General features: G+C 48.9%; 2 protein-coding genes across 8 annotated transcripts in view; both read left to right on the top strand.

Moving 5' to 3' along the window:
• The window catches only part of LOC147437703 (Protein kinase superfamily protein), a 125,968-nt gene extending 103,345 nt beyond the window's left edge, over window positions 1–22,623 (top strand). For 4 of the 7 annotated variants that reach the window (XM_086487196.1, XM_086487202.1, XM_086487197.1 and 1 more), the window contains 5 exons: window positions 19,881–20,061; window positions 20,139–20,276; window positions 20,376–20,488; window positions 20,857–20,928; window positions 21,019–21,317. In XM_086487196.1, the coding sequence (XP_086343322.1) occupies window positions 19,881–20,061; window positions 20,139–20,276; window positions 20,376–20,488; window positions 20,857–20,928; window positions 21,019–21,146 (632 nt within the window). In that variant the 3' untranslated portion in view covers window positions 21,147–21,317. Of the gene's footprint in view, window positions 1–19,880; window positions 20,062–20,138; window positions 20,277–20,375; window positions 20,489–20,856; window positions 20,929–21,018; window positions 21,318–22,056 lie in introns of those variants that run through there. The other 3 variants (XM_086487203.1, XM_086487200.1, XM_086487199.1) reach the window with 1 other exon arrangement.
• LOC147437704 (uncharacterized) lies at window positions 848–4,560 on the top strand. The gene has a single exon (XM_086487207.1). It carries the CDS (start codon window positions 1,205–1,207, stop codon window positions 2,060–2,062), a length of 858 nt encoding a protein of 285 aa, XP_086343333.1. The 5' UTR covers window positions 848–1,204; the 3' UTR covers window positions 2,063–4,560.
• Window positions 22,624–23,978: the final 1,355 nt, after the last annotated feature.

Below are 23,978 nucleotides of genomic sequence, written 5' to 3'. Positions count from 1 at the left end.
CTGCTTCCGTTTACTAAGTGGAGCCGAAGTTGAGTACCGAATTCTTCCTGCTGATCAGCCTCTGGAAATTGCTTGCTTTCTACTTGCTTTCCCTCTCGCCTCTAGCCGACATAGTTGATGTTGGTCTCATGCTCTCTGGAAGATGAGCCTGTCAAAACATGTAGGCAATTGAAAAGACATGCTCTCGGGAGCCAGAGGTGAGGTAGAGAAGTTCTTGTACATATTTCTCCTCCAGTGGGGTTTCGTTGCTCTCCAAGCCTTAATCTCATGCATCAGAATGTGTAATTGCATAGCTTGGTCTTGCAGTGCACCATGAGGTAAAACAAAATTTCCCTTGCCCCTACCCTAAAATAACCCACCGCCCTAACCACCCCCTCCCCTAAACCCTACACACTTTTCCCTTGCCCCTACCCTACCCCAACCCCCTCGCCTCGCCCCTACCCTCCCCTTACAGCCCTCCCTCTCGCCCCTACCCACTCTCTCTGACCCTCGCCCCTACCCTCCCCTTACAACCCTCCCTCTCGGCCTCTACCCACCCCTCACCCCCCCTCGCCCCTACCCTCCCCTTAAACCCTCGCCCCTACCCACCCTCCCCCTACTCCAACCTCGCCCCTACCCACCCCCTCACACCCCCTCGACCCTACCCACCCTCTCTCACCCCCTTGCCCCTACCCTCCCTTACTCCCCCTCGCCCCTACCCCATCTTGGGCCCTCGCCCCTACCCTCCCCTTACTCCCTCGCCCCTACCCTACCCCAACCCCCTCGCCCCTACCCTGCTCTTTGGCCCTCGCCTCTACCCTACCCCAACCCCCTCGCCTCTACCCTCCTCTTTGGCCCCTCTCCCTACCCTCCTCTTACTCCCCTCGCCCATACCCTACCCAAACCCCTTGTCCTCACCAATCCCCTCGCCCACCCTCCTCTTCCTGCATCCATCCGCCTACTCGTCTTCCTGCTTAATCATCGCTTTTTAAAGTGCCGCCTACTCGTCTTCCTGCTTAATCATCGCTTTTTGAAAGTGCAGCTTCCTGTGTAATCCAGCTTTTCCAAGTACAGCTTCCTGGGAAATCAAGATTTTCCAAGTACAATGCTACATCTCTGAATCTGGGAGTTCCAGAGTTCACCCTGCACATTGGCCAGGCCAGGTAGCTAGCTTTTTGGACCAATTGACGCTTTTCAGGGTTGAAATTTGCAAATACACTTTACGATGGCTGGCACAAGCAAACAAGTTAGGAAGAAGAAAGCTTTGTCTCCACAAAGGCCAACTGAAACATCCCAAAGTTCTGCAGAGGAAGAGGATGTGGAGACCTCCAGCCATGGCCTCACCGATCTGTCCTCCACTGATCACAGTGATGAGAATTACAAAGCGTCTGACTCGGGCTTTGGCTCTGCTTTTGACTCTGACTTAGAGTCTTCTAGCCAAGAGGAAGAGAAAGATGATGAACGCGAAGATGCTGTGAAAAACAAAAAGAAGAGGAAAGCCAAGAAAGCCATCACGCAGGTACTGAGCCATCAAATTCCTCGGCCTCCTTCCAAAACTCAAACCAAATTCACTTTGAACTTCCATCTGCAGCAGCCTCATCCGTCTCTTCGAGAAGTCTTATCAAAAGATCAGTTACATACGTTAGGTCTGTCAGCATTAGCAGACCCCGATCTGCCTTCTGATATTCCCATGGATATGGTGCATGAACTTCTCAAGTTTTTTCCCAAAGTCAGAGGGCATCCACTGACTGCTACACGCATTGGTCACGCTTTGGGGATGACAACCTTTCCTGTTGTAAAACCGGCTACGAGAACCTATTCACAACTTTCGAAAGATGCGACAATTGAGGCATGCAAAGAGCTACTTAGTACGAATCATGCTGACTATGCAAGGAATAAAAAGCTCTGGGCCATTTTCAAATACTACTTTTTGGTCAGAGCTATTGAAGTCAGCAAGGGCAAGGGCAAGGGCAAGGGCAGATGTGGCGTGCCTACTATATTCTCGCACTGCGAAGGCCTATACTGCCTCATCCACACCATCCCGTGTGGCTTTCATCAAATTCTATTTACCTCTTTGCAGTAGCGGGCAAAAAGATTCAGAGCTCAGGTGCAATCTAGCCTTCAATGCTTTGCAGCTCCTCTCCCATGTTGGCTTGGGTCATTAACATACCTGTTAGTCCTATGGATGTGGATGCGGATATGCGGCGTAAAAGCTCTAAGGCAAAAGGGAAAGAAATTGAACAGACAATGGATCTCCCTGGGAAGCCAAAGAAAAAGAGGGCAAAGGTAGTGAAGGACGCAATAGAATCTTTAGTATCCCTGCCAGTTTCTGAAAGCCAGCAGCTTCGAGTGAAGCAACCTGTTCGACGTTCCTCGCATACGGCAGCTACTGATTCGATGGTAAGTTCAGGTGGTGCAGATCACACTATGCATGTCACAGTTGTGGCTTCTACAGTGTGTTCCTCTCTGTACTGCTGCTATTTTTACCCCTACCACAGTGACTAGCTCCCACGTCCTAGTGGGAGTTGCTTCTTCTCCTATGCCTAGTCCTGCTGCAACCACTCCCACCATCTCTACTCTGATGGTGAGGCATGCTCCCAGTCCACCACGATCAGTGCCACTTGCCACAACAATCCCACCAGCTGTACCACTTGTCAGCTCTCTTCACCCTGACATTGTTACAGGACCTTCCACAGAATCGAACTCTACATCATTTTTTCGGCGATCTGAGGATATATTGCAGGAGTCTAGGCAAGCCATTGCCACCATTGAGCTTGGAGCAGAGCGTTTAGTAGCCACACACCAGTGTCACGCAGCTACTTACGCATTTATGGAGGGATCTCTGCGAGTTGCTGAGAGCGCCCTCGCCGATAGGGTTGCCACTATTTTCGCACTCCAACAAGCCCTGAAGTTAAAGTCTCAAGTGATTAGTGACCTTCAAAATCAAGTACAAGGATTTAGAGAATTGCTCTTACATGAAAATAGGGCAACGCAACCTACGATGATGGGTATGAGTTATGGGTGGTCTGGAGCAGGTACACCAGTGTAGCATGCAACAACGAGTCCTCAACAATTTATGGGACTTTACTCACAGACTCCAGTTCCCGTTCAGTACTACAATCAACAACGACAGTATCCTCTTCAGGGGTTTCAGTCGTCACCATTGCCTCAGATGCAAAATGTGACTTGTTGTGACGGACTTGCTGGAGCACATCGCCATGGCTGTGTTACTCGACGTCCTCAGTACACTACAGGAGAGGTGCTACCATCTGCCGAGCAGCAGGTGGCTGGTCCCTTCCCAGGGGGCACACTTACTGACAGGAGAGCTCACATACAGCAGGGCCCCACAATTGATTTGATGGCTCCACCTCCAGAGGCTGATACTTTGGGTGCAGCGGTGGCCACCACTCTATCTCTTGGATGACAGATTCAGGAGCTCACCATTGTACATATGAGTAGCTAGTAGTTCTCTTTCACAGTTTCAGTCTTCCTCTCACCGAGACGGTGAGATACTTCGGGTGTAGCGGTGGCCACCACTCTATCTCTTGGATTGACAGATTCAGGAGCTCACCATTGTACATATGAGTAGCTAGTAGTTGTCTTTCACAGTTTCAGTCTTCCTCTCACCGAGACGGTGAGCGGTCTTGTGGCGGGCAACCTGTAGCAGGCTACAATGTCACTTTCACAGGACAGTTATTTTGGACTTTACAATTGGTCTTTGATTGGTCGGTTCACATTGGACGGACTCGCTGGGCAGTGACACGTGGCAGGGATACAGTGGTCTAGTGGACATCGTGGCCAGGTCACCACCACCACTCAGTGGAGATAGACTTAGGTGCTATCATTGATGAGCCATTGGTGGCTCTTTATGGTTGTATATATGAGTAGTAGCGGTTTGGTCATGGGGATCTTGTACGTAGTCGTCTAGAGTGAGTCTATACACAGAGCACGTCTTCACCATCCCTGCACATTTGAGCCTCGACACCCCCATTGTACCTGTGAGTCTTGGGCTGTAGCTGAGTGTGCTGCCACGCCAGAGTCTGTACCGGTTCTTTGAGATAGTCGAGCCATATGTTCTGGTCTGCTGTTGTGTCTTTGTGAGCTGTGTTGATGTCTATTGTTTCCTTTCTTTTCATTCTGTTTGAGTGAGATTGTCACTCACATTGCACTGAGGACCACCCACTGTAGAGAGTACGACACATTATCCGCGCTACAAGGCCCAAACCTATTCGTCCTAGCAAATTTGTATTTTATTATTTTTGTTTTGTCCTCCGCCTGGTGTGAACCACAGGCGTTTTCAAAAGGGGAAGGAATGCGAGCATTGGTGTGCACTATGCAGTCTAAACCTGCCCTAATTAGATGCAGCAAGACACCCTTGTCTTGGATATCAAAAGCCATGAAATCAGTCCGCGGCGCCGCGGACTGATTTTGGGGGGTATCAAAGTCTGATGCAAGGCTTAATGGGCTACGGGCTTTACCTCTATAGCCCTCTACGTGCAAATCTGGTGCAGCGCTTTTTGGACACCCACCTCAACACCCTAGGCTCCGTCTTAATGCTATCTCATCGGCTGGCCAGAATTCGGATCATCTCTCTCTCTCTCTCTCTCTCTCTCTCTCTCTCTCTCTCTCTCTCTCTCTCTCTCTCTCTCTCTCTCTCTCATTCTTCTCACTAGGCGCGCATTATTCTCTACGGTTGCGTGCGGCATTGGGCGATCTAACAGAAGCTTCATACGTAGACGATCAGGCTTCTAACCGCCTTCTGACTGGCAACTTAATCGCAGCTCCAGGGCTGCAGAAACGCAGAGGGAGCAGAAGCTGGTGGTCAGATACGGAGGCGACAACAATGCAAACAGAGAAATCATACGGGTAGACGGCGGCAAGAGCGCACGGGCGGCATCATCACACGCGTAGGCAGCAACATCATTCACTCAGGATTCAGCAAAAATTCTGAGTTCGAAATGGTAAGTGAGCCCGATACATCTCTTGAACGACAAAACATGGAAGCAATCTCCCCTGCACAAGACCCTACACAGGACACGGAAGCCGTCAATGTCTCACCTGCTTGCAAGTCACGAGCAAAGGCAACCTTCATGCTCAGGAACAAGTGGATGGCGCAGATGGAGAGGGAAATGAAGGAGTGGAAAAGAGAGATGGATGTATGGTGGAAGGAGAAGGCCAACCTCCTTCAGATGGTCTTCAATGAAGGCGCACAGAGGAAGAAGGAGAAAGAGAGCCTTAACGCAAAAATTCAGACACTCAAAGAAGAAGTCTCAGCCCTCAAACAGAATAACCCAAATGCCGAGATACGGACACTCAAAAATGAAGTCTTTGCCCTTAAACAGGAGCTTGCTGATAGAGTAAGCAGTGGGCTAGAGGAAGGCGAATTTCAGCCCTCGGTAATAGATGAAATCAAGGAAATCAAGGAACAAGTAAGGATGATCAGAGAGGAAGAGAAACTGAGTGTGGCAAAGACATCTTCATGGGCGGAGATGATAACAAGGACACAGAAAAAGGCGGACGAGGCCGAAAAATGGATAGAGGTCTCCAAGAAAGGGAAAGGTCAAGAAACTCCTTGTACACCGACGCTTATCAACATGACCCTCGAAGAGGAACAAAGAAGGCGGATGCGAGCACTGCATGTGAGAGTGACCGGGCTTAAGGACATAAATAATGTGGAGAAAGAGGTCACAAGCCTTACATCCATGATGGGGATGGAGAAACCATTGCACACAAAGGCATGGAAGGTAGGTAAGAAAAGCGATGGCGCGGGAGAGTCTTCAAAGGGGAGAGCTCTCTTACTACGCTTCCACTCGTTGGAAGAGAAGAAGGAATTCTTGAGGAAGAGGCCTGCTCTCAAAAAGACAGGTATTTTCCTCGGGGATGACCTGACTCTCTCACAGCTCGCACATATGAGAGAGGTAATGCCAGAGATTACAGCGGCAAGGGAGAAGGGAAAGATAGCCTTTTACAGAGATGAACGGGTGGTGATTTTAGAGCGACGCATTGCATGACGGTGCGAGACCTATGGGACCACACTGAAGATGGCTACATGGAATTGTAATGGGTCTATGAGATTGGACGTGGGTGCATTTGAGGACAGTTTCAAAGACAAGGATATTGTATTCTTCTCAGAGAAACATCAAGCCCCTGGACAGGTAATGCCACAGGTGATGGGTTACAGATGGGAGACAGCTCACAGGACAAATGCGAGATCTGAGCATGGGAAGCAGAGGTTCAGGAGGAGTAGGAGTGCTATTTAGAGAGGAACTACAACCATTACTGCGTATTGTACGAAGAGATGATCATGCTAGATATATGTGGGTGAGATTGAGAGCTGACACAAGTCGATTCCTATATATTGCCATATGTTACTTTCCTCCCAGTACATCCATGTATGCTGCATCCAGATAGCAGTCACCTTTCTCTATTCTAGATGATGACATATGGGAGTTTTCTAGGGATGGTGATATCATTCTCCTAGGGGACTTTAATGCCCGAACGGGCAACTCACAGATAGTCTTCTACAACACTTCAGACGAGATGCTCAGAGAGATGGATGTGGGTGAGCTGGGATTGGACAGTTGCTCAAATGATAGAGAGCAGACGGAATATGGAAGATACCTCATGGAAATGACGACTACACATGGATTAGCCATACTTAATGGCTTACAGCGATTTCCCGAAGCAGTCGGTTTCACATGCTTTCCACACAGACATGGGGCTAGTACAGTGGATTATGTTATGACACAACCAAGCTTTGTCCCCTGCATTCAGGATTTCACAGTGGGAGCCAGGCCAGTGGGCATAGCAGTAGATCATGCTCTCTTGACACTGTCCGTTAAATTTCAGTAAAGTACAACCCAGACACCAGGAGGCGGGTCACACATCCGCTATACATTTACACCAGAGATTGATTTCGTTTATATAGAGGAGATCTGGGACCGTCTATTGGAAGGCACAGCTGGCACAAATGGTACATGCCTCTCAGTAGAGGAGTGCACCAATCTACTGACTGAGACATTGCATGGGGCTGCATCAGTGGCATACCCACACACTCAGCCGGGTAAGAGACGACATTCTGGGAGCATGCCCCAGAATAGTTGGTATGATGAGGAATGCAGAGAGATGAGAGCCCAGCTTCAGAGAGATCTTCTGTTAGGAGTCATCACTTACAGACAGTCTCGGATTGCTTTCCGACGCCTTGTGCGACAGAAGAAGCGAGCTTACCTAGCTCAGATGGAGCGAGACTTATATCAGATGTTCTTGAGTAGGGACTCAGGAGAGGCATGGCGACTCTTCCATGAGCACTCTCCCCCCCCCCCCCCCCCCCCAGTGATTACTTCACCTGATGTGTGGGGCCAATATGCGACATCATTATATACGGTTCCGGGACAGGAACCCCTTCCTGACCCTACCAAGCCTTGCCCAGCTTCAAGCACTTTCTTTACACCGGAGATGGTACAAAGGGCCATCGACAGGATGAGGACCGGGAAGGCATATGATCATGACGGTCTAGTAGCGGAGCACTTTATACATGCCAAGGATATGCTGATGGAGGTTCTCGCAGTGTTGTTCAATCGTGCCATGTGTGAGGGATTACCTGAGACATGGAGGTTGTCTAATATTGTGCCTATCTTCAAGGCTGGTGACCCTACAGAACCTGGGAATTACCGCACTATTATGGTTGGACACACATTGGCACGATTGTATGCATCTATTCTGGAGCAACACTTGAGTAGATGGGCAGAGGGCGAGGGTGTACGAGCAAAGGGTCGGGCCGGCTTCAGGAGGGGTTTCTCCACTCTTGATCATATTCTGACACTCAGGGCCATCATTGAGGAGGGCAGAGCACATGGGAGACGGATCTATTGTAGCTTTGTGGATTTTCGCAAAGCATTTGACATGGTACCAAGGGCTCGATTGATGCGCAGACTGCAAGAGATGGGGGTGCCCTTAGAGGTAATTTGGGGGATAATGGCTTTGTACAGATCAGTGGCGGGACGTGTGCGCACTCCGGAAGGGGTATTTGATTTAGTTCACTCTACTATTGGAGTGAAACAGGGTTGCCCATTGTCTCCTACTCTATTTGGTATGTATGTTGATGAGGTGTCTGATTACATTGACAGAAAGGGTGACAGGGGTGCCCAGCTGGTAGGGACATGGATCCCATTGTTGCTTTATGCTGATGATATTGTGCTAATATCTGACTCACCAGAAGGTATGCAACGACATTTGGATGCACTACACAGTTTTGCAGAGGATAGTGGACTGGGCGTATACCTAGGTAAAACAAAGGTTATGGTGTTTAACACCACACCGCAATGGGTCAGGAGATCAGTACCTACTTTCAAATATGGTCAAGAGATTGTGAAGTATACAGATGCATACACTTACCTGGGGGTAGTCTTCATTGGGCCGAGATTCTCTTTGAGAAGAGCAGCAGAGACTAGACTAACTAGAGCCGTTGTGGCTCTGGGAGGAATGGAAAGGATGTGTTCACAGGTTCAGTTCCAGGAACCTAGGACAAAGTTATGGCTCTTTGATACTTTGGTTGCCTCTACTATGTTATATGGGGTGCAAGTTTGGGGACCTTCTATAGGCCAAGATGGGTGGAGGCGTATGGAGAAGCCCCTGGTATCTATGATCTCTCGGCTGATTAGAGCCAAGGTTCTGTACCTCATGATATCATTCGAGCGGAATTAGCTGCCCCCCCTATGGAGATCGAGGCGCTCACCAGATTAGTCTCCTTTGTACACAGTCTGTGGGATACTACCAGAGACAGATATGCCAGGGTGGCTCTAGAGTCCTCCAGACAATTAGCTCTTAACGGGGATACATCATGCTGGTATGCTTAGATGGCATCATGGTTTCAGACACATGGTTTCACCATGGACAGTTTGCCTCCTTTTCAATACTCTCTTCAGGCACCCATGAGGTCTCTGACACGGGTTGAGATTAATAGACTCATTCGTCAGGATTTGATCCAGCTGGACACGAGGAGGACATGGATAGAGCCGTTACAAGAGTTGGGCACAAAGATGGCCTTCTATAGAGAGCATCTTCTCCACCTCACGGGGGATGGGTTTGTGATTCGAGCTAGCTATATGGACACGCATGGTTTGCGTTGTGCCATTGGCCAGATATGCACGTCCTCACATCAGCTCGAGATTGAGACTGGCAGATTCAGAGGGACACCAGCAGATAACAGAATATGCCGCTTCTGCCATCTAGAGCCAGAGACAGAAGTACATTACATATGTCATTGCACAGTGTACTATGAGATACGAGGTCGTTTTCACTGTCTATTCAGAGAAGGTTTTGGGCCTCTATCTAAGGTAATGAGTTATGATGATCAAAGATGTCTTGGGCTTTATCTACTTGAGATACACAAGCATAGAGAAACCTTACTGACGAGAGTTGAAGAGAGACATCCCCAGAGACAGATCACAGATTTCTTTACACTAGATACTGTACACCCAGAAGAACAGACAGAGGAGCAACCAGGGACCGTGGAGAGGTCTACCCGTACTACTGGCATTCTCATAGACCGAGCATTGGAGCTAGGGAGATCTAGACGACCCTGAGGGAGGAGAGGAGCTACACAATTTCGAAGGAGACTATGGCAAATGATTCAAGCCATACTCTTGCGTCGTCCAGAGTGCAGATGAAGATGGATCTCTACTCCCCTCCCATATTGTCTTCACATTGTAATGCTTAGTTTAGAATCCCGCATTATTTATATTTTGTTATCCTAGTTTAATTTATGTTGTTAATCTTACTTTGTATCAGATACACCGCATTGTAACTTTCTGGTCTCATAGGTCACTTTGGCCTTTTGAAGACGTTAATATAACATTTCATTTCATCTCTCTCTCTCTCTCTCTCTCTCTCTCTCTCTCTCTCTCTCTCTCTCTCGCTCTCTCTCCATCGTGTCTCTCTCTTTCGTGCACAGCAAGGGCTACGTTTCGTGACTCTCTTTCCTGCACAGCAAGGGCTACGTTCCCAGCTAAGGATGCTCCGTCCAGGCCATTTCGTCTCTCTCTCTCTCTCTCTCTCTCTCTCTCTCTCTCTCTCTCTCTCTCTCATGTGGCGACCCAACCTCTTTTCTGTAGCAAGGCTCCATCGAAAGTAATAGGGAAAACTACCAAAATACCCCTCTAATTTGTGGAAATTCCCAATATACCCCTCAAATTTCAAAAATTTCCAAAATACCCCCAATATTCTGTCATAAATGCCCGGAATTCGCTTCAAATTTTGCAAAATTCTCAAAATACCCCTGGTTGTCAGATTAAATTTCTCTGAAGGTACAAAAATTTGTAGCTTTTCATAAGAAGATTGATTGTTTATCAATACAAGATGCTAAAACTAGAATTTGAGTTGGTTATGTAGGCTTTGAAGATGAATTGCTTCATTATTTTTAGACATAGTTGCATTTTTTTGTGAGTTAATTTGTGACAAATCACGTGCTAAACACTCAACAGAGGGTCTCAAATAATAAAAAGAATAAAGATTAAAAAATCTTGAACAATCCAATCAAAATAAATACAAGGGTATTTTGGGAATTTTCACAAATTAGAGGGGTATTTTGGTAATTTTCCCAAAATAACAACATTTTGAAAGATGCCGTTGGGTATTGAACCTGGGTCTTTAAACCTCTAAAAAAAAAAGACGTTAGATGATGCTCAAAGTCTACATTTTAACAATTTAGGCTTTTTTTTTTTAAGCGATTATATTGTAATCTTAGAAACACTTTTGTTGCCCACACTTAGATTGGGCAGACCTACTAGTGTTTTATATTTTTATTCAATCATCATAGACCCAACCTTGCCCATTCATGAATTTCTCTCTCACCCTTACAAAAGGAGGGACAAGGATTCAAACTCACACACGCTTGACGTAAGACTTACAAAGAGCTCTTGCAGCCACTCGAGCACCCATACGAGATGCTACCATTGCCAAGCCATGTACATTAAAAAATATTACATGTCTCATCACCTAAAGCAGGACTATTGTGATGACATGTCGCGCCTTGCCTCTATGTGCTCCCTTCTCATCCAGTCCCCCTCACCCAATACACGCTTTTCATGTATGCGTCGCTCTCCTTGTCTGCGTCGCCTGTCATTTATATTCATGCTTTAATTTCCTCGGTAAATGAAACAGGGTATCTCACTCAATTCTTTGAATTTTTTGATTTAAATTCATTGGGCCACCCCTGCTGGGCTACTGGAGTCACACAACTTCTCCTCAAACTTTAGCTCTCAAATGATGCCTGCGGATAATTGCTACATCAGTCCCAAATCAAAGATTCTCTACCAATTGTACTGTCATTTTTACTTCAATGTCTCTCTTACAAATTCTCAAACATCTTATTGTCTAACTATGCCCACCTACTATTGTCAAACCTATCACCTGCTAGCTTTATGCTTAGAACTTGGTGTGGATTACATATTGATTGACTTGGCAAGTACCTCTCTTTGCTTGGTTTCGCTCGGATTTTGGCTCGCTCGAAAAATTTTCTCGGTCTTTGGGATTCCTCCTCAGCCGGGCAGGAGACGACATTCTGGGAGCATGCCCCAGAATAGTTGGTATGATGAGGAGTGCAGAGAGATTAGAGCCCAGCTTCAGAGGGATCTTCTTTTAGTAGTCATCACTTACAAATAGTCTCAAATTGCTTCCCGGCGCCTTGTGCGACGGAAGAAGCTAGCTTACCTGGCTCAGATGGAGTGAGACTTATATCAGATATTCTTGAGTAGGGACTCAGGAGAGGCATGGCGACTCTTTCATGAGCACTCCCCTCCTCCAGTGATTACTTCACCTGACGTGTGGGGCCAATATGCAACATCGTTATATACGGTTCTTGGACAGGAACCCCTTCCAGACCCTACAGAGCCATGCCCAGCTACGAGCACCTTCTTTACCATTGGGATGGTACAAAGGGCCATTGACAGGATGAGGAACGGGAGGGCATATGATCATGACGGTCTAGTAGCAAAGCACTTTATACATGCTAGGGATATGTTGATGGAGGTTCTTGCAGTTTTGTTCAATTGTGCCATGTGTGAGGGGTTACCTGAGACTTGGAGGTTGTCTACTATTGTGCCTATCTTCAAGGCAAGTGATCCTAGGACCTGCAGAGCCTGGGAACTACCGCACTATTATGGTTGGACACACATTGGCACGGTTGTATGCATCCATTCTTGAGCAACACTTGAGTAATTGGGCAGAGGGTGAGGGTGTACGAGCAAAGGGTCGGTCCGGTTTCAGGAGGGGTTTCTCCACTCTTGATCATATTCTGACACTCAGATATTCATTGAGGAGGGCAGGTCACATGGGAGACGGATTTATTGTAGCTTTGTGGATTTCCGCAAAGCATTTGACATGGTATCGAGAGCTCGATTGATGCGCAGACTACAAGAGATGGGGGTGCCCATAGAGTTGATTTGGGGGATTATGGCTTTGTACAGATTATTGATGGGACATGTACGCACTCCGTAAGGGGTATCTGATTTAGTTCACTCTACTATTGGGGTGAAACAGGGCTGCCCATTGTCTCCTACTCTATTTGGTATGTATGTTGATGAGGTGTTTGATTACATTGACGGAGAGGGCAACAGAGGTACACCTAAAGGAAGCCAATTTATGTTGAGCCACTCCACCTTGAAAAATGATTTATTTATTTTTTCTTTCTAGAATGCTTTGAATGCCTTTGCATGGGCGGTCTTGATGATTTAAGAATATGCCACAGCTTCTAGAATAGGTAGAAAGTTTTAACACTTCGATGGGCACTCGTGTTCCTATTTTATTTGATTCTTGTCTCAGGGAACAAGGTTCTACATTATGCTCAAATTATTTGCGCTACATGTGGGTGTTTTTTTTTTTTCCGAGAAAAAGATCCTTCTATTAGTTAATGAAAACTGCCCATAGGGCTACATCCACCTCTGCTAGAGAGGGCTACAACAAGCATGATGGGGAGACTCTCCCAATGAAAAAACAGCATATATACAATGGGGCTAAATCAAGAGATGGGAGGAGGGAAGAGCCACACAGGTGGACAGTAGTGCCATCTGAGCACCCCCTGGACCATGGTGTAGAAAGGCCCAGGGCGCCAAAGTCGAAGGAAAGCCTCGCGGCTCTCCCGCATGCAGTCGGAGCTGCCCTGTAGTCCCTCAAGCTGTCCTCTGAGAGTATGGAGCAGCTCTAGCCAAAAGTCACGAACAGTCTCTGCTGGTGGCACAGGGCGAGCCTCAAAGATGCGGAAACAACGGGCCCGCCAGATGAACCAGAGAGCTAGGCCGCTGATGAGCTCCCAGCACTCCTCTCTCTCACTGCACCACTCCTGTGGAGTAAGGTCTGTAGCAGGCTGGAGTGTAGGTCGCCCCCCCTGTATCACTATCATCCTGCTGGTGGAAGATAGCTCAAACTGTAGTGCCGAGCCCGTGAGGGTGGACCAAGCCGCTGCCCCCCAAGTGTACTGTCGAGCCGTGGAGAGGGCAAGCATCAGCCGAAGAACTCGTAGCCACACTTGCTGGGCCGAGGGACAGTCCCAAAGACAGTGTTGCTAACTCTCCACCAACTGGTCACAGGCTGTACATGCGGCCGAGAGACCACTATGCACAAGCCAGCTCCCTACTACTGTGGCTCTGTGTGCAACCAACCACTGGAACAAAGTGACGCGCCTCGGCTGTCTGGAGTCCCACAGCCTCTGCCAAAAGGCTGCCAAGAACTCAACTGTGAGACCCTCCTCCTGCCAATGCCGTGCTGCAGCGGGGCGGGCCTCTCTCTGCGCTGCAAGTATATGATGTCCAAGCCGAACAGTGTACTGAAAGAAAGGGACTCCTGGGCGGTCTGCAGAAGAGAAGGGGTCCCTCCAAAGCCACTCACCAGGATCCCACTGTACTCGTGCCAGTGGACAACACTCCCAAGCCCATAGCCTCCAGTGGCCTGTCTCAAGAGCTGCTGGGTCAGGGTCTATGACGCAAGTCCTCCCACAGATGCCCACAACTCGGATCCTCTGGAAACAGCACTCTGCTACCTGTGGGGCCTCTACTGTAACTCGCTGTAATCGTTCCCCACCGTGAAGCTCGAAGAACAGGGCTGGGACAGCAGTCTCTGAACAAGCCCTGACTGAGATGAGAACCTCCAGTCGTGTGAAGGCTCCCATCCATCGGGGTGCTACTGGCTCGAGAGGCGTGAGCCACTCAGCTGGAACTGACTCTGAGATGTCCTGACACATGCTCTGAACCCCTCTCATGCCCTGTAGCTGGACACCCTACACCTCCTCTGACAAACCTGTGAACTCTAGCCAGTCACCTAGAGAGCGCGCTGGACCTGCTGCCATGGGACCCCAAGAAACATGAGGCCTACTCCCAACCAAGTGGCCTCTCTGAGTGCTAACCATGGGGTTCCAGGCGAGGGGCTGTCGTAGGCGCTCCTCCGTGCATGTCAGCTGTCTCTGCTCTAGGCCACGCCGTAAGAGCTCCCAAGAGCGAAGCAAACTCACAGCGAATCGGTCCTCCAGTCTCCTGCTCAAACCAACTCGGCGCAACTCTGTAAAGATCCATCTAGTCGAAGGTTGCCAAGGGCCTCCTGATTGAGGCACCCTGGCACGAAGCCTCTGCAGCAAGAACTCTTTCCAGGGCTCCTCGCCTGGAAGAAGTCCTCTGACGACGAACTTCCCAAGAAGGGCTCTGCTCTGCTGTGCTGGATCAATGATCCCAAGCCCTCCCTGAGAACAAGGGAGTGTGATGACCGACCAAGCCACCTTGGCTCGGGCAACCTGAGTGTCGCGACCTGACCAAAGGAAGTTCCTGATCAGCCTCTCTACCTGGCTGATACAAGAACTCGAGAAGATCCAGCAAGAAGTGATGTACCACATAGTTGCCAACAACACCCCGTTGGCAACTACTACTCTACCAGCCAGCGAAAGTCGTGCTGAGCTCCAGTGTCACAGCTTTCTCCTGATGGACAGGAGAAGAGGAGCAATCTGCTGCTCGGGGGACAAATCCAAACCAACCTGACAACCCAAGTATCGAACTGCAGTCCTTGGAGGAATCCACCTGAAACCCTCTCCTGGCATCCACTCTGGCACAGGAGCACTGCCAACCGAGAAAGCCACTGTCTTTCTCCAGTTGATCAGTGCGCCCGATGCACAGCAGAAGGTCTCTAGAGCCTGCCCACACCTGTGTAAATTGGCGTCCTGGCTCTCTAAGTACAAGGCTGAGTCGTCGGCAAACTCAGTGTCCAGAAGCTCATCTCCCTGTATAGGGAGTGCTAAGCCCCTCAAACCAACCTGCTGTGACACCAAAAATTTGCTCGTCGCCTCCGCATAGAACAGAAAGAGAAAGGGGGCAAGAGGACAACCCTGTCTGACCGATCGTGTGAGCATGAAGCGCTCACCTCTACCTCCTGCCAAAAGCACCTGACTGTGAGCCTGTCTGTACAAAGCTGACACCCCTCTGATCCAAGCATCTGAAAAGCCCATCCTGCGAAGCGTGCCCTCTAGAAAGTCCCAGTCAACTCTGTCGTATGCCTTCTCAAAATCGAGAAGAAGAATCACAAGGTCCTCCCCACGGAGACGTGCCAGGGCAGAAGCCTCCCAGAAAGTGAAGATGTTGTCAAGGATACTGCGCTCCTTGACAAAACCTGTCTGAGTCCCATGTATAAGGCTCTCCAAAAGTGGCTGAATCCTCAAACTCAGAGCCTTGGCAAGAATTTTGTAGGCTGAGTTGAGGATGGTGATGGGGCGCCACTGTCGAATCTCATCCAAGGAGCCACCCTCCTTTTGAATGAGGTAAATCAGGCCCTCACTCATGCTATCCGGCATCACTCCTGTGGACAGCTACCACGAGGAAGGGCCCTAAGAGCCGTGTGCAGCTCCTCAAGCTGAAGAGGCATCTCCAGCCTCTGGCGCATCTCCTCAGTCACAAGACAAGGCATCTGCGCCCAGACCTGCTCCCTGCATGCATCCTGTCTCTCTGACTGGGGCTCAGCCGACAGTAGCTCACGATAAAAGTCAGTAGCAACTGCATGCATATCCTGAGGCTCAAAAGCAACTGACCCATCGGGTCTCCTCAGCTGATTGACCTTGGCATGCGAGTGCCGAGGTCCTACTGTCTCAAAAAAAGCACCTGTCACTCTGTCACCTACCTGAGTCCACTGAGATGCCCGTCGGTGAAAGGAAAACTCATGGCGCCTCTCCTCTGTGCAAGCAAGCTCCTGTCGAGCCTGCTGTAACTGCTCCTCCAACCATGGACTGTCTAGATGCTGCTCCTGCATCCTCTGTAGTGAAGCAATGCCTCGTCTGAGACGCTGCTCCACCTCTCTCGCTGCAGCCCGTCGAGCCAAAGACTCCTGGAGAAAAAAGTGGCTAAGCTGAGCTAGGCCTAAGTTCACTCTGTCTGCCGGTAGAGCCTGGCTGTCCATGCCCTCTGTCCAAAGAGCCTCTACCCTCTCTCTGAGTGCTGTGTCCAACAAGACCCGCTCTCGGATGCGAAGCATCGTGCTCCCACTCCTCTGCATGTCTGCCACTGTGAGGATCACTGGTGCATGGTCCGAGAAGGATGTCCCTGCCAGGATGCCCACTGATCCCCCCAAGTCACTGAAGTGGTCACTAGTGTAGAAGCGATCTATCTGCGATAGATTCACTCCTCTCACTCTGCGGTCTGATCTAGAGAAGGCAAGACTCTCTGGAGGCCTCACAAAGCCAGAATGCTGCCATGTATCCGAGACCCTCAAAGTCATACACAACCTCTCCCAAGCTGCTAACTCGACTCCATGCACAGTAGCATGGCTGCCTCCGATCCTGTCAGAGGGGTCCTCCAACATGTTGAAGTCCCCTCCTACACACCAATGGTCAACCTGTGGCAAAGACTCAACAATCTGTGACCAAAACTCTGCACGAGCACTCGCCACATTGGGCGCATAGATGTTCAGGAAGCCCACAAGGCCACCCTGAACGTGCACAGTAATCCACTGAGCCCTGCCTGGCACAATAATCCCTCTGCCCACAATGGCCTGCTGCAATGAGTCCGTAATAGTCATACATACCCCACCCTGGATGCCTCCAGGTCCAAAAGCAGCTGACCAAAAGGTATCATAACGTCCACGCAAAATCTGACCACATCGCCGAATGCGGCTCTCAGACAAATGGTGCTCCTGAAGCATAAGGAGATCAATCTCTCCTCCCACAAGGCAACGCTGAAGCTCCTGACGCAATCGGCCCCGCTGTCGCTGAAACTGGGGCCCACCTAATCCCTGCACGTTCCACGAGACGATCCTCATGGGGAGCGAGAGAGAACAGATGCTGCCGCAGCAGCAAGACGGGCTATCTTCGAGGCAGGCTTGGATGGGGAGTAATCCGCATCCGAGCGTCCTCTAGATAGGCGAGCCTGTAGTGAGTGCCTGGCCCAAGCCCAAGCAGAGTGAGCCGTGCGTAAAGCAACCGCCTCTGTCCAGGAGTCCTCGTGTATGTATACATAGCAAGGCAAACACTGTGTATCAGCAAAAAAGTACACCACAATGTGCCTACATCCTGCTGAGTCTGGGGGTGTCACCGCAAACTTGGCCAGTGGCCACAAAGTCTACAGCAAATCTGTGATTCCAAGTTCTCCCATGTGGTGAGAGAACTCGAGAACCTGTGTATGCAACCATCCCACCACTGAGTCGAGGGACCACTCTGTCTCGGTCCTACCACAGAGGGGAAAGGAGAAACCAACTGCTGAGTCCAAGGCCTTTGTCCCCCTAGCGGCGAGGAACAGAGCGTGGACCCTGAAGCAGGCTGCCTCGTGGTCTGCTGCGGAATCGCCGAGAAAGCGAGTGAATCCGTAATCGAAGAAGTCCCAGCGGCGTCGGAGGTCAATGCTCGTCAGACCACGAGGGATAGCTGCAAGGGAAGATGTTTGAATCTGCAAAGGGGGCCGCAAGAAGGGCTGGCCCTCTCTCGCTAGGCGACTCGTGGAAAAAGCGCTGCCAAGAGATCTCCTAGCCGCCGGCGAGGGACCAGTCTCCTGAGTCGACTGTGGTACTGAAGCAGGAGGAGGGGGAGGAGGAGCTGGGGGGGGGGGGGGGGCGGAGGAGAAGAGAAGCGGGGCGGGGCGACAGAGACAAGGGGGCAAGGTGAGGAGTGGGCAGGAGCAAAGGGCGGGGGAGGGGATGAGGAGGAAGAGGGGAAATCTGAAGGTGGGGGGGCTAGCGAGGGTGAAGCGGAAGAGGAGGCTGGCGTAGGGGGCTCCTCCTGCTCAAGAGGACCAAAGCGGTTCCCCGTGGGAACCCACTGCTGTTGAGTAGGCACCTGAGGGCCACTCTGAGTGCCAGGCTGTCGCTGTGGCCCCTGGCGTCGACGGCCACGGGCCTGCTGCCACCCCTCCTCCGCTGGAGCCCCAGGCTCGGAGGGTGGCTCAGAATCTGTGCGCCGTGTCGCTGGCTGAGACTGCGGCCCAGCCTTGGCAGGCTGGGGCTGAGGCTGAGGTGCAGGTCGAGGCCTCCTCCGTGGACAGGCCTTCGCTAGGTGGCCCATCTGTCTGCAAATGAAGGACTGGTTCGGGAGACCCGAGTACTCCACACTCTGCCTAAACCAACCCCCACTCACCCGAGGCAGAAGGATGACCTTCGGGAGCGTGTGGGTATCTCTGACCAAAACTCGAACTGAAGGGATGTCGGGCGCCTTGGCGGCTACTGATGCTGTCGTACGAGTTGTCTCTAGAACAGTCCCGATGGCGGAGCCAATCCTGGAGAGCAGTGGAAGGTACTCCCTCCGTAAACTCGGAAAGCAGACTGAGATGGGGATGTCTGCCTCCTCTACTAGCACATCCGAAATCGGGTCAAAACCGTGTCGCTACTGTCGAAAGTGGGCGCGTGATGCTCGGATAGCCAGTGGACTCATAGCTATGACCTTGGAGGCCATCTCGGAAGTCTCGAACTCGATCTGGTAGTACCCCCATCCGAGGATCTGGACATCCAAAATCTTGCCCACCTCTGCGAGAAGGCGGCCCTGGAGAAGGTCTCGCAGCTCTCCTCTGCTAGGACGGGTGCCGAGAACCTTGCAGATGACAGAAGTCGCCTGCAAGCGCTCTACCTCTGCGGCAAGGCTCGCTTGCTCTGTCGGCGAAAGAGCAAGTCGAATGGTGGGCTCAGCGGGGTCGGGCGAGGGGGCTTCAGGTGAGTCCCTCTGTGGCGGAGCTGGAGCCTCCATCTGTGTCTACTACTGAGTCGAAGAAGCGGACGGAGAAGAACAATTTGCAGCCGAGAACGCCGTACACTTGTCCGAAGAAAAGGAGTTGCAGAGCCAGGCGCAAAAAACCCTTCGGAGATAATGCGGACAAAAAAGGGGGGGGATGGAGGGAAGGAAAAGGAGGCGAGCACGGGTACAGAAGGCTGCGGGGGGGGGGGGGGGGGGGGGGGGGGGGGGGGGGGGGGGGGGGGGGGGGGGGGGGGGGAGAAAACAGCCAAGGAGTGGGGGGGGCAGCGGGAGGGCTAGGGGGGGAGGGCGGCGGGCAGCAGGGGGCCGGAGGTGGCGGGCTGGGCAGGGTGGGGGAAACAGCGCGAAGGCGGGAGGAGGGAGGGGGTGCAGCGCGAGGGCAAGGGGGGGGGGCAGCGCGGGGGTGGCTGAGGGCAGCGCGAGGGTTAGAAGGAGAAGGGGGGTGAGGGGGAGCGATGGCGCAAGGGGGGGGGGGGAGCGTGCAGCAGCAGCGAGCTCGCTCGTGACTCAATGTCTTCATTCGTGGGTGTTTTTTGATAGGTCTTAGTCCACGCAAGCTCTGTCAGATAGCTTGAAGGTGTTGTTTCTTTTGGCATTGGAACCTATTGCATTCATCCTCTGGATGGGCACATGGATTTGGCACATGTAGGAGGGTCATGCAGTTTTGTTGTCGACCTTTTAATTATTGATCGTGCGACTTTTGCAGTGTTGCTAGACCACGGCCTATACAGAGAGCTGGAAGAAAGTTTCAGAATAGACTTTTGTCGTTTGTGGAAAGCTCTAGTGCTTGGAGATACATTGGAAGCACAGAGAGTCGGAGAACGCCTTGGTGCAGGGAAATTTTTCAAGTTTCTTCCAATTATTTTCATGGGACGCACGATGGAAAGGTAGCTAGCTCTATGATGTTTGAGTACAAACAACGTGTTGTTAATTGCACTCATCTCTTGCTGGTGTCGGTAATTAGCACCTCAGGTCTTGGTGAAAGAATGTCTGATGAAGAGAGAAGAAAGTTACGAGATGAGATGCGACTATTGACCTTTGGTGATGTGTCTCAGTTCATGGAAGGGTTACCACGAGACCTCCTAATAGTCCTGCGGACAGAGTAAGATTCAGATTTGTTAGTTTTGGATGTTCCTGTGGGATTGCATTATACACTTAAACTTTTACTAATCTTCTAACCTTATGAATGAGAGTGGTGCAGTGGGCTTCTTAGATCAATAATAAGCAAACTGGGAGCACAACCATGGATGCGTTTGCTAGTCAACGCGAAGCATGCTGTCTCTGGCCTTTCACATAGGAACTCATATGGCACAGGTTCTACCTTTTCTATTGCGTGCTGGAAAGTATGACGGTTATTGAATGAGAATATGGGTGCCAATTGCTTTGTAAATATGCGTCGTTATCTACTTGTAGCTTCTCTTTATCATTCTTTTGTAAGCTTTCAGTTTGTGATGTATATTCCCGGTGAACTCATGCTCATTCTTGTTTGCCTATGCATATTCAAGCTCGCTATTGCATAAAGCATCAAAACAGATGTATATTCCCTGTGAACGTGTGCTCATTTCATTGTGCCTATGCACGTTCAAGCTCACTGTTGTATAAAGCATCAAACATATAAGTTTGCATTTTTGCTGATGGCGAGATTATTTGTATACTTTTGTATTACCATAACCGATCTTTAGGCGCAAGGAGGGCAAGTGGAGTTGCTGTTAAAAAACCTCAGTTCGAGTATCTAAACCTTCAACTTCGACTAGGTAAACTTAGAAGTCTCATTGAGCTGAACTCCTTTGTTGAAAAGGCCTTATTGGAGTGCATATTTGCATCTTCTATTTTGTTTGTTTCAGAGTTACTGGAGATGACATACAAGCTGAAGGATCTCTATGGTTCATTTCTTCAATTGCTTGGAAGGTTACGAAAAAGATTACCTCAGTGGTTGAAAGGTTTCACATTGAATCCACTAAGCATTCTTTGATTTCATGACATTCTGGCCAGCGTTAGTATTTGTCAACAAAAAAATGATCAGTGTTGGTGTATGGATGTTCCTGAAATTTTGTAAGGAAAGATGTATGCACTTTCTTTTTCTTCAACAGCGATTTGTATGATTTTTCATTGTACTGAAATCATTAGAGACTCTTAACAGTGACGAAGTTTGTGTGTTCGCAGTGTGCGTGCGCTTGTGCAGATAAGGGGTTGTATGTAGTTCAATGAAAAATTGGCAACATTATTGGCCTTTTGGCTTTCAGGCATGCACATGCAACTATATGGGGAGGGTCCCCCTCCCACCCCTCCCTCTTCGATCAGCTCGTGTTTTCTTTGTTTTCTTGGGGGCTTTTGTCTATGTTTCATCTGTGTGTTCTTGTTGCTGCATGCAATTTGGTATCTTGTGTGTTTAGTATATGCTTGCTCTTTTTGTGTGTTCAATTCCATAACTGTATGTATGCTAATGTGTGGGTCTTTATGGTGGTTTTCTTTCTTTCTTGGTTTCTCCTATTTGATCGGTGGTTGGGTTGCATCTCTCTTGGGATTGCGGTGGTTGAGTCGGCTCCCTCTCTTCCTTACTGTAGTTCTTTGCTTTGACCAATAGAGATTTCTTGAAGAGTGCAATGTTACTCTGTCATGCGTGTGTGATTGTGGCTTGGCTTGCTTTGAATCTATATGTATTCTATAACGGCAGAGAGAGTACACTTTACATGTGTCAACGTCTGCGAGCTGAAGGCTGAATGCCAAAAGTGAGAGAAGCTCGTGCACAGGATATATATATATATATATATATATATATATAGAGAGAGAGAGAGAGAGAGAGAGAGAGAGAGAGAGGCCGCCGAAGCCATACTCGTTATTTTTAATGCATGCTCCTCCTCGTGTTTTGGTGGTCATTGTAGGCCTTAATGGATATATGGTGCTTTGATGTGGAGATGGCAGTCAAGTGTGGTGTGGTCACATAGATTCAAGGATTTAGTGTTGAAGTATTCTCTGCCGGGGTAGTTGCCCAATCTGGAAGGTGTTTGGATGGTTTTGTTTTTACTCCAGGTCTTAACAATGGCCTATTTTCTAGCACAACTTTTGCCTTATAGTTGAATTAGGGATGGGTATCCTGTGAGCTTTTGGAGCGAGATACCGAGCAAGCTTGTTTTACATTTCCTCGTACCTTGCCTTGATTCACACAAAAGCTCCCCCCCCCAAATGCTTAACATGTGGAGTGCATCATCTCGGGTTTTAGTTTGCGTCCCCTCGCATGCTGGGCAATATTACATGAGGATCTCAAGATGAGGATCTCGGTAAAATTGATAAAATATTGGAGTTCTTTGTTTCTTGTTACCGCGGTTAACAATGCGAGTTAGTAAACCTCTGAGAAGTCAGTACAATGTCCACCAAGTTTCACACACTTTCCAAGTAAGTGAAAAAATTAATAGTTCTTGTGGTTTTTGCAAACGTTTTCCTCTTCCTACTATGATGTTTTTGCGCCTAAATGTCTTGAAACTAATGTTGCACTCTATAAACACCATACATAGATAAATTATGTGTGATGGTATACCATATGATGTCCATGTTCCTCTTCAATAACAGCAAGGTGAAATTTTCTTTAAAATGAACTGTGTTTCTCACTTTGGTTTACTTTTTTGAATTCTAGTATCCAAATGGTACTTGAAAGGCATGAGAAATACTGGGTTTTTATGTCATTTATGCAATCTCCAACCATACCTTACTAACTTCACATACCACACTAGCTTTGTGTTGAGCACAACCAATAAGGAAGGCCTAGTTAAAAATGTAAAGTACATTATGCTTGCAAACTTTTAGACCGTATGGGGTCCAAAAAGTGAAAATAAGTTCAAAAGGTGAAAAATGTATTTCAAAGAGTGACAAGAAAACTTGCGCGACAAAGTTCAAACAAGGTTTTCTTACCAACCAACCTTGAATCTCATATGTCCAAAGTATGTACAACACACATTCTTGAACCTCCACAATGACACAATTGAAGATTTACATATTGAGGAATTTTGTTCAAGATCAAGGCATGCTTTTTGATTTGGATCAGATGAGCTAAAGACTACCCAAAGGAAATGCATAAACATAGAAAATTTTCAATCCATTGTTCAATGTGAATTTTAGTAGTGGTTTCCAGCTTCATACCCAATTCTATACACTTTCGAGGTCAAGTTAAGAAAAATGATGTTTTGTACGTTTTTTGCAAAAAAGTTTGAGTTAGAATGCATACAAAGGTGTAAATACATGTTCTCATGAGATCAAAGTAATGCAACATATGAAGTCATTCAGAAGGGAGTCGGGTCTAAGGGGGGCTCTTTATTTGCAATGTGAATGAAAATAGGATTATGGAATGGGCAAATGGATAGATGCGATGTGGATTGAAATGGTGGGTATGGGAGGGCTTAAAAGTGACTAGTCAATCTTGTTAGCTCTTTTGTGATATAATGAAAAAATATTTTATAAAGAAAAGAACCATTTTCTTAAAATATGGATAAAAATCAATGTTTTCTCTCTCTAGTGGTTGTTAGTTTCTCTTCCCTCTCTCCTAAAAGAGGGTTTCCCAAAAAATGTGTTGGCCATTTCCTCTCTCTCTCTCTCTCTCTCTCTCTCTCTCTTTCTCTCTCTCTCTCATGTACCATCTCTATCCTCCCTCCAGTCTACATTGCAAGTTGCATTTCTTTCTTCAATGTCAATTTCCCTCCCAAAAAGTTCTTGTAGTAGAGGTTTGAAGCCTCCTTTCTCTCCTCAAGCTTGCTGCATTCTCCTTAATGGTAGTCACCACCTAATCAAGCTCTCCATTGCTCTGTGAACTTCA

Source organism: Adiantum capillus-veneris, chromosome 17 (assembly GCF_014529385.1).
Source record: "Adiantum capillus-veneris isolate H3 chromosome 17, ASM1452938v2, whole genome shotgun sequence".
NCBI classification, from domain to species: Eukaryota; Viridiplantae; Streptophyta; class Polypodiopsida; order Polypodiales; family Pteridaceae; genus Adiantum; species Adiantum capillus-veneris.
This window is presented reverse-complemented; position numbering and strand designations above follow the sequence as displayed.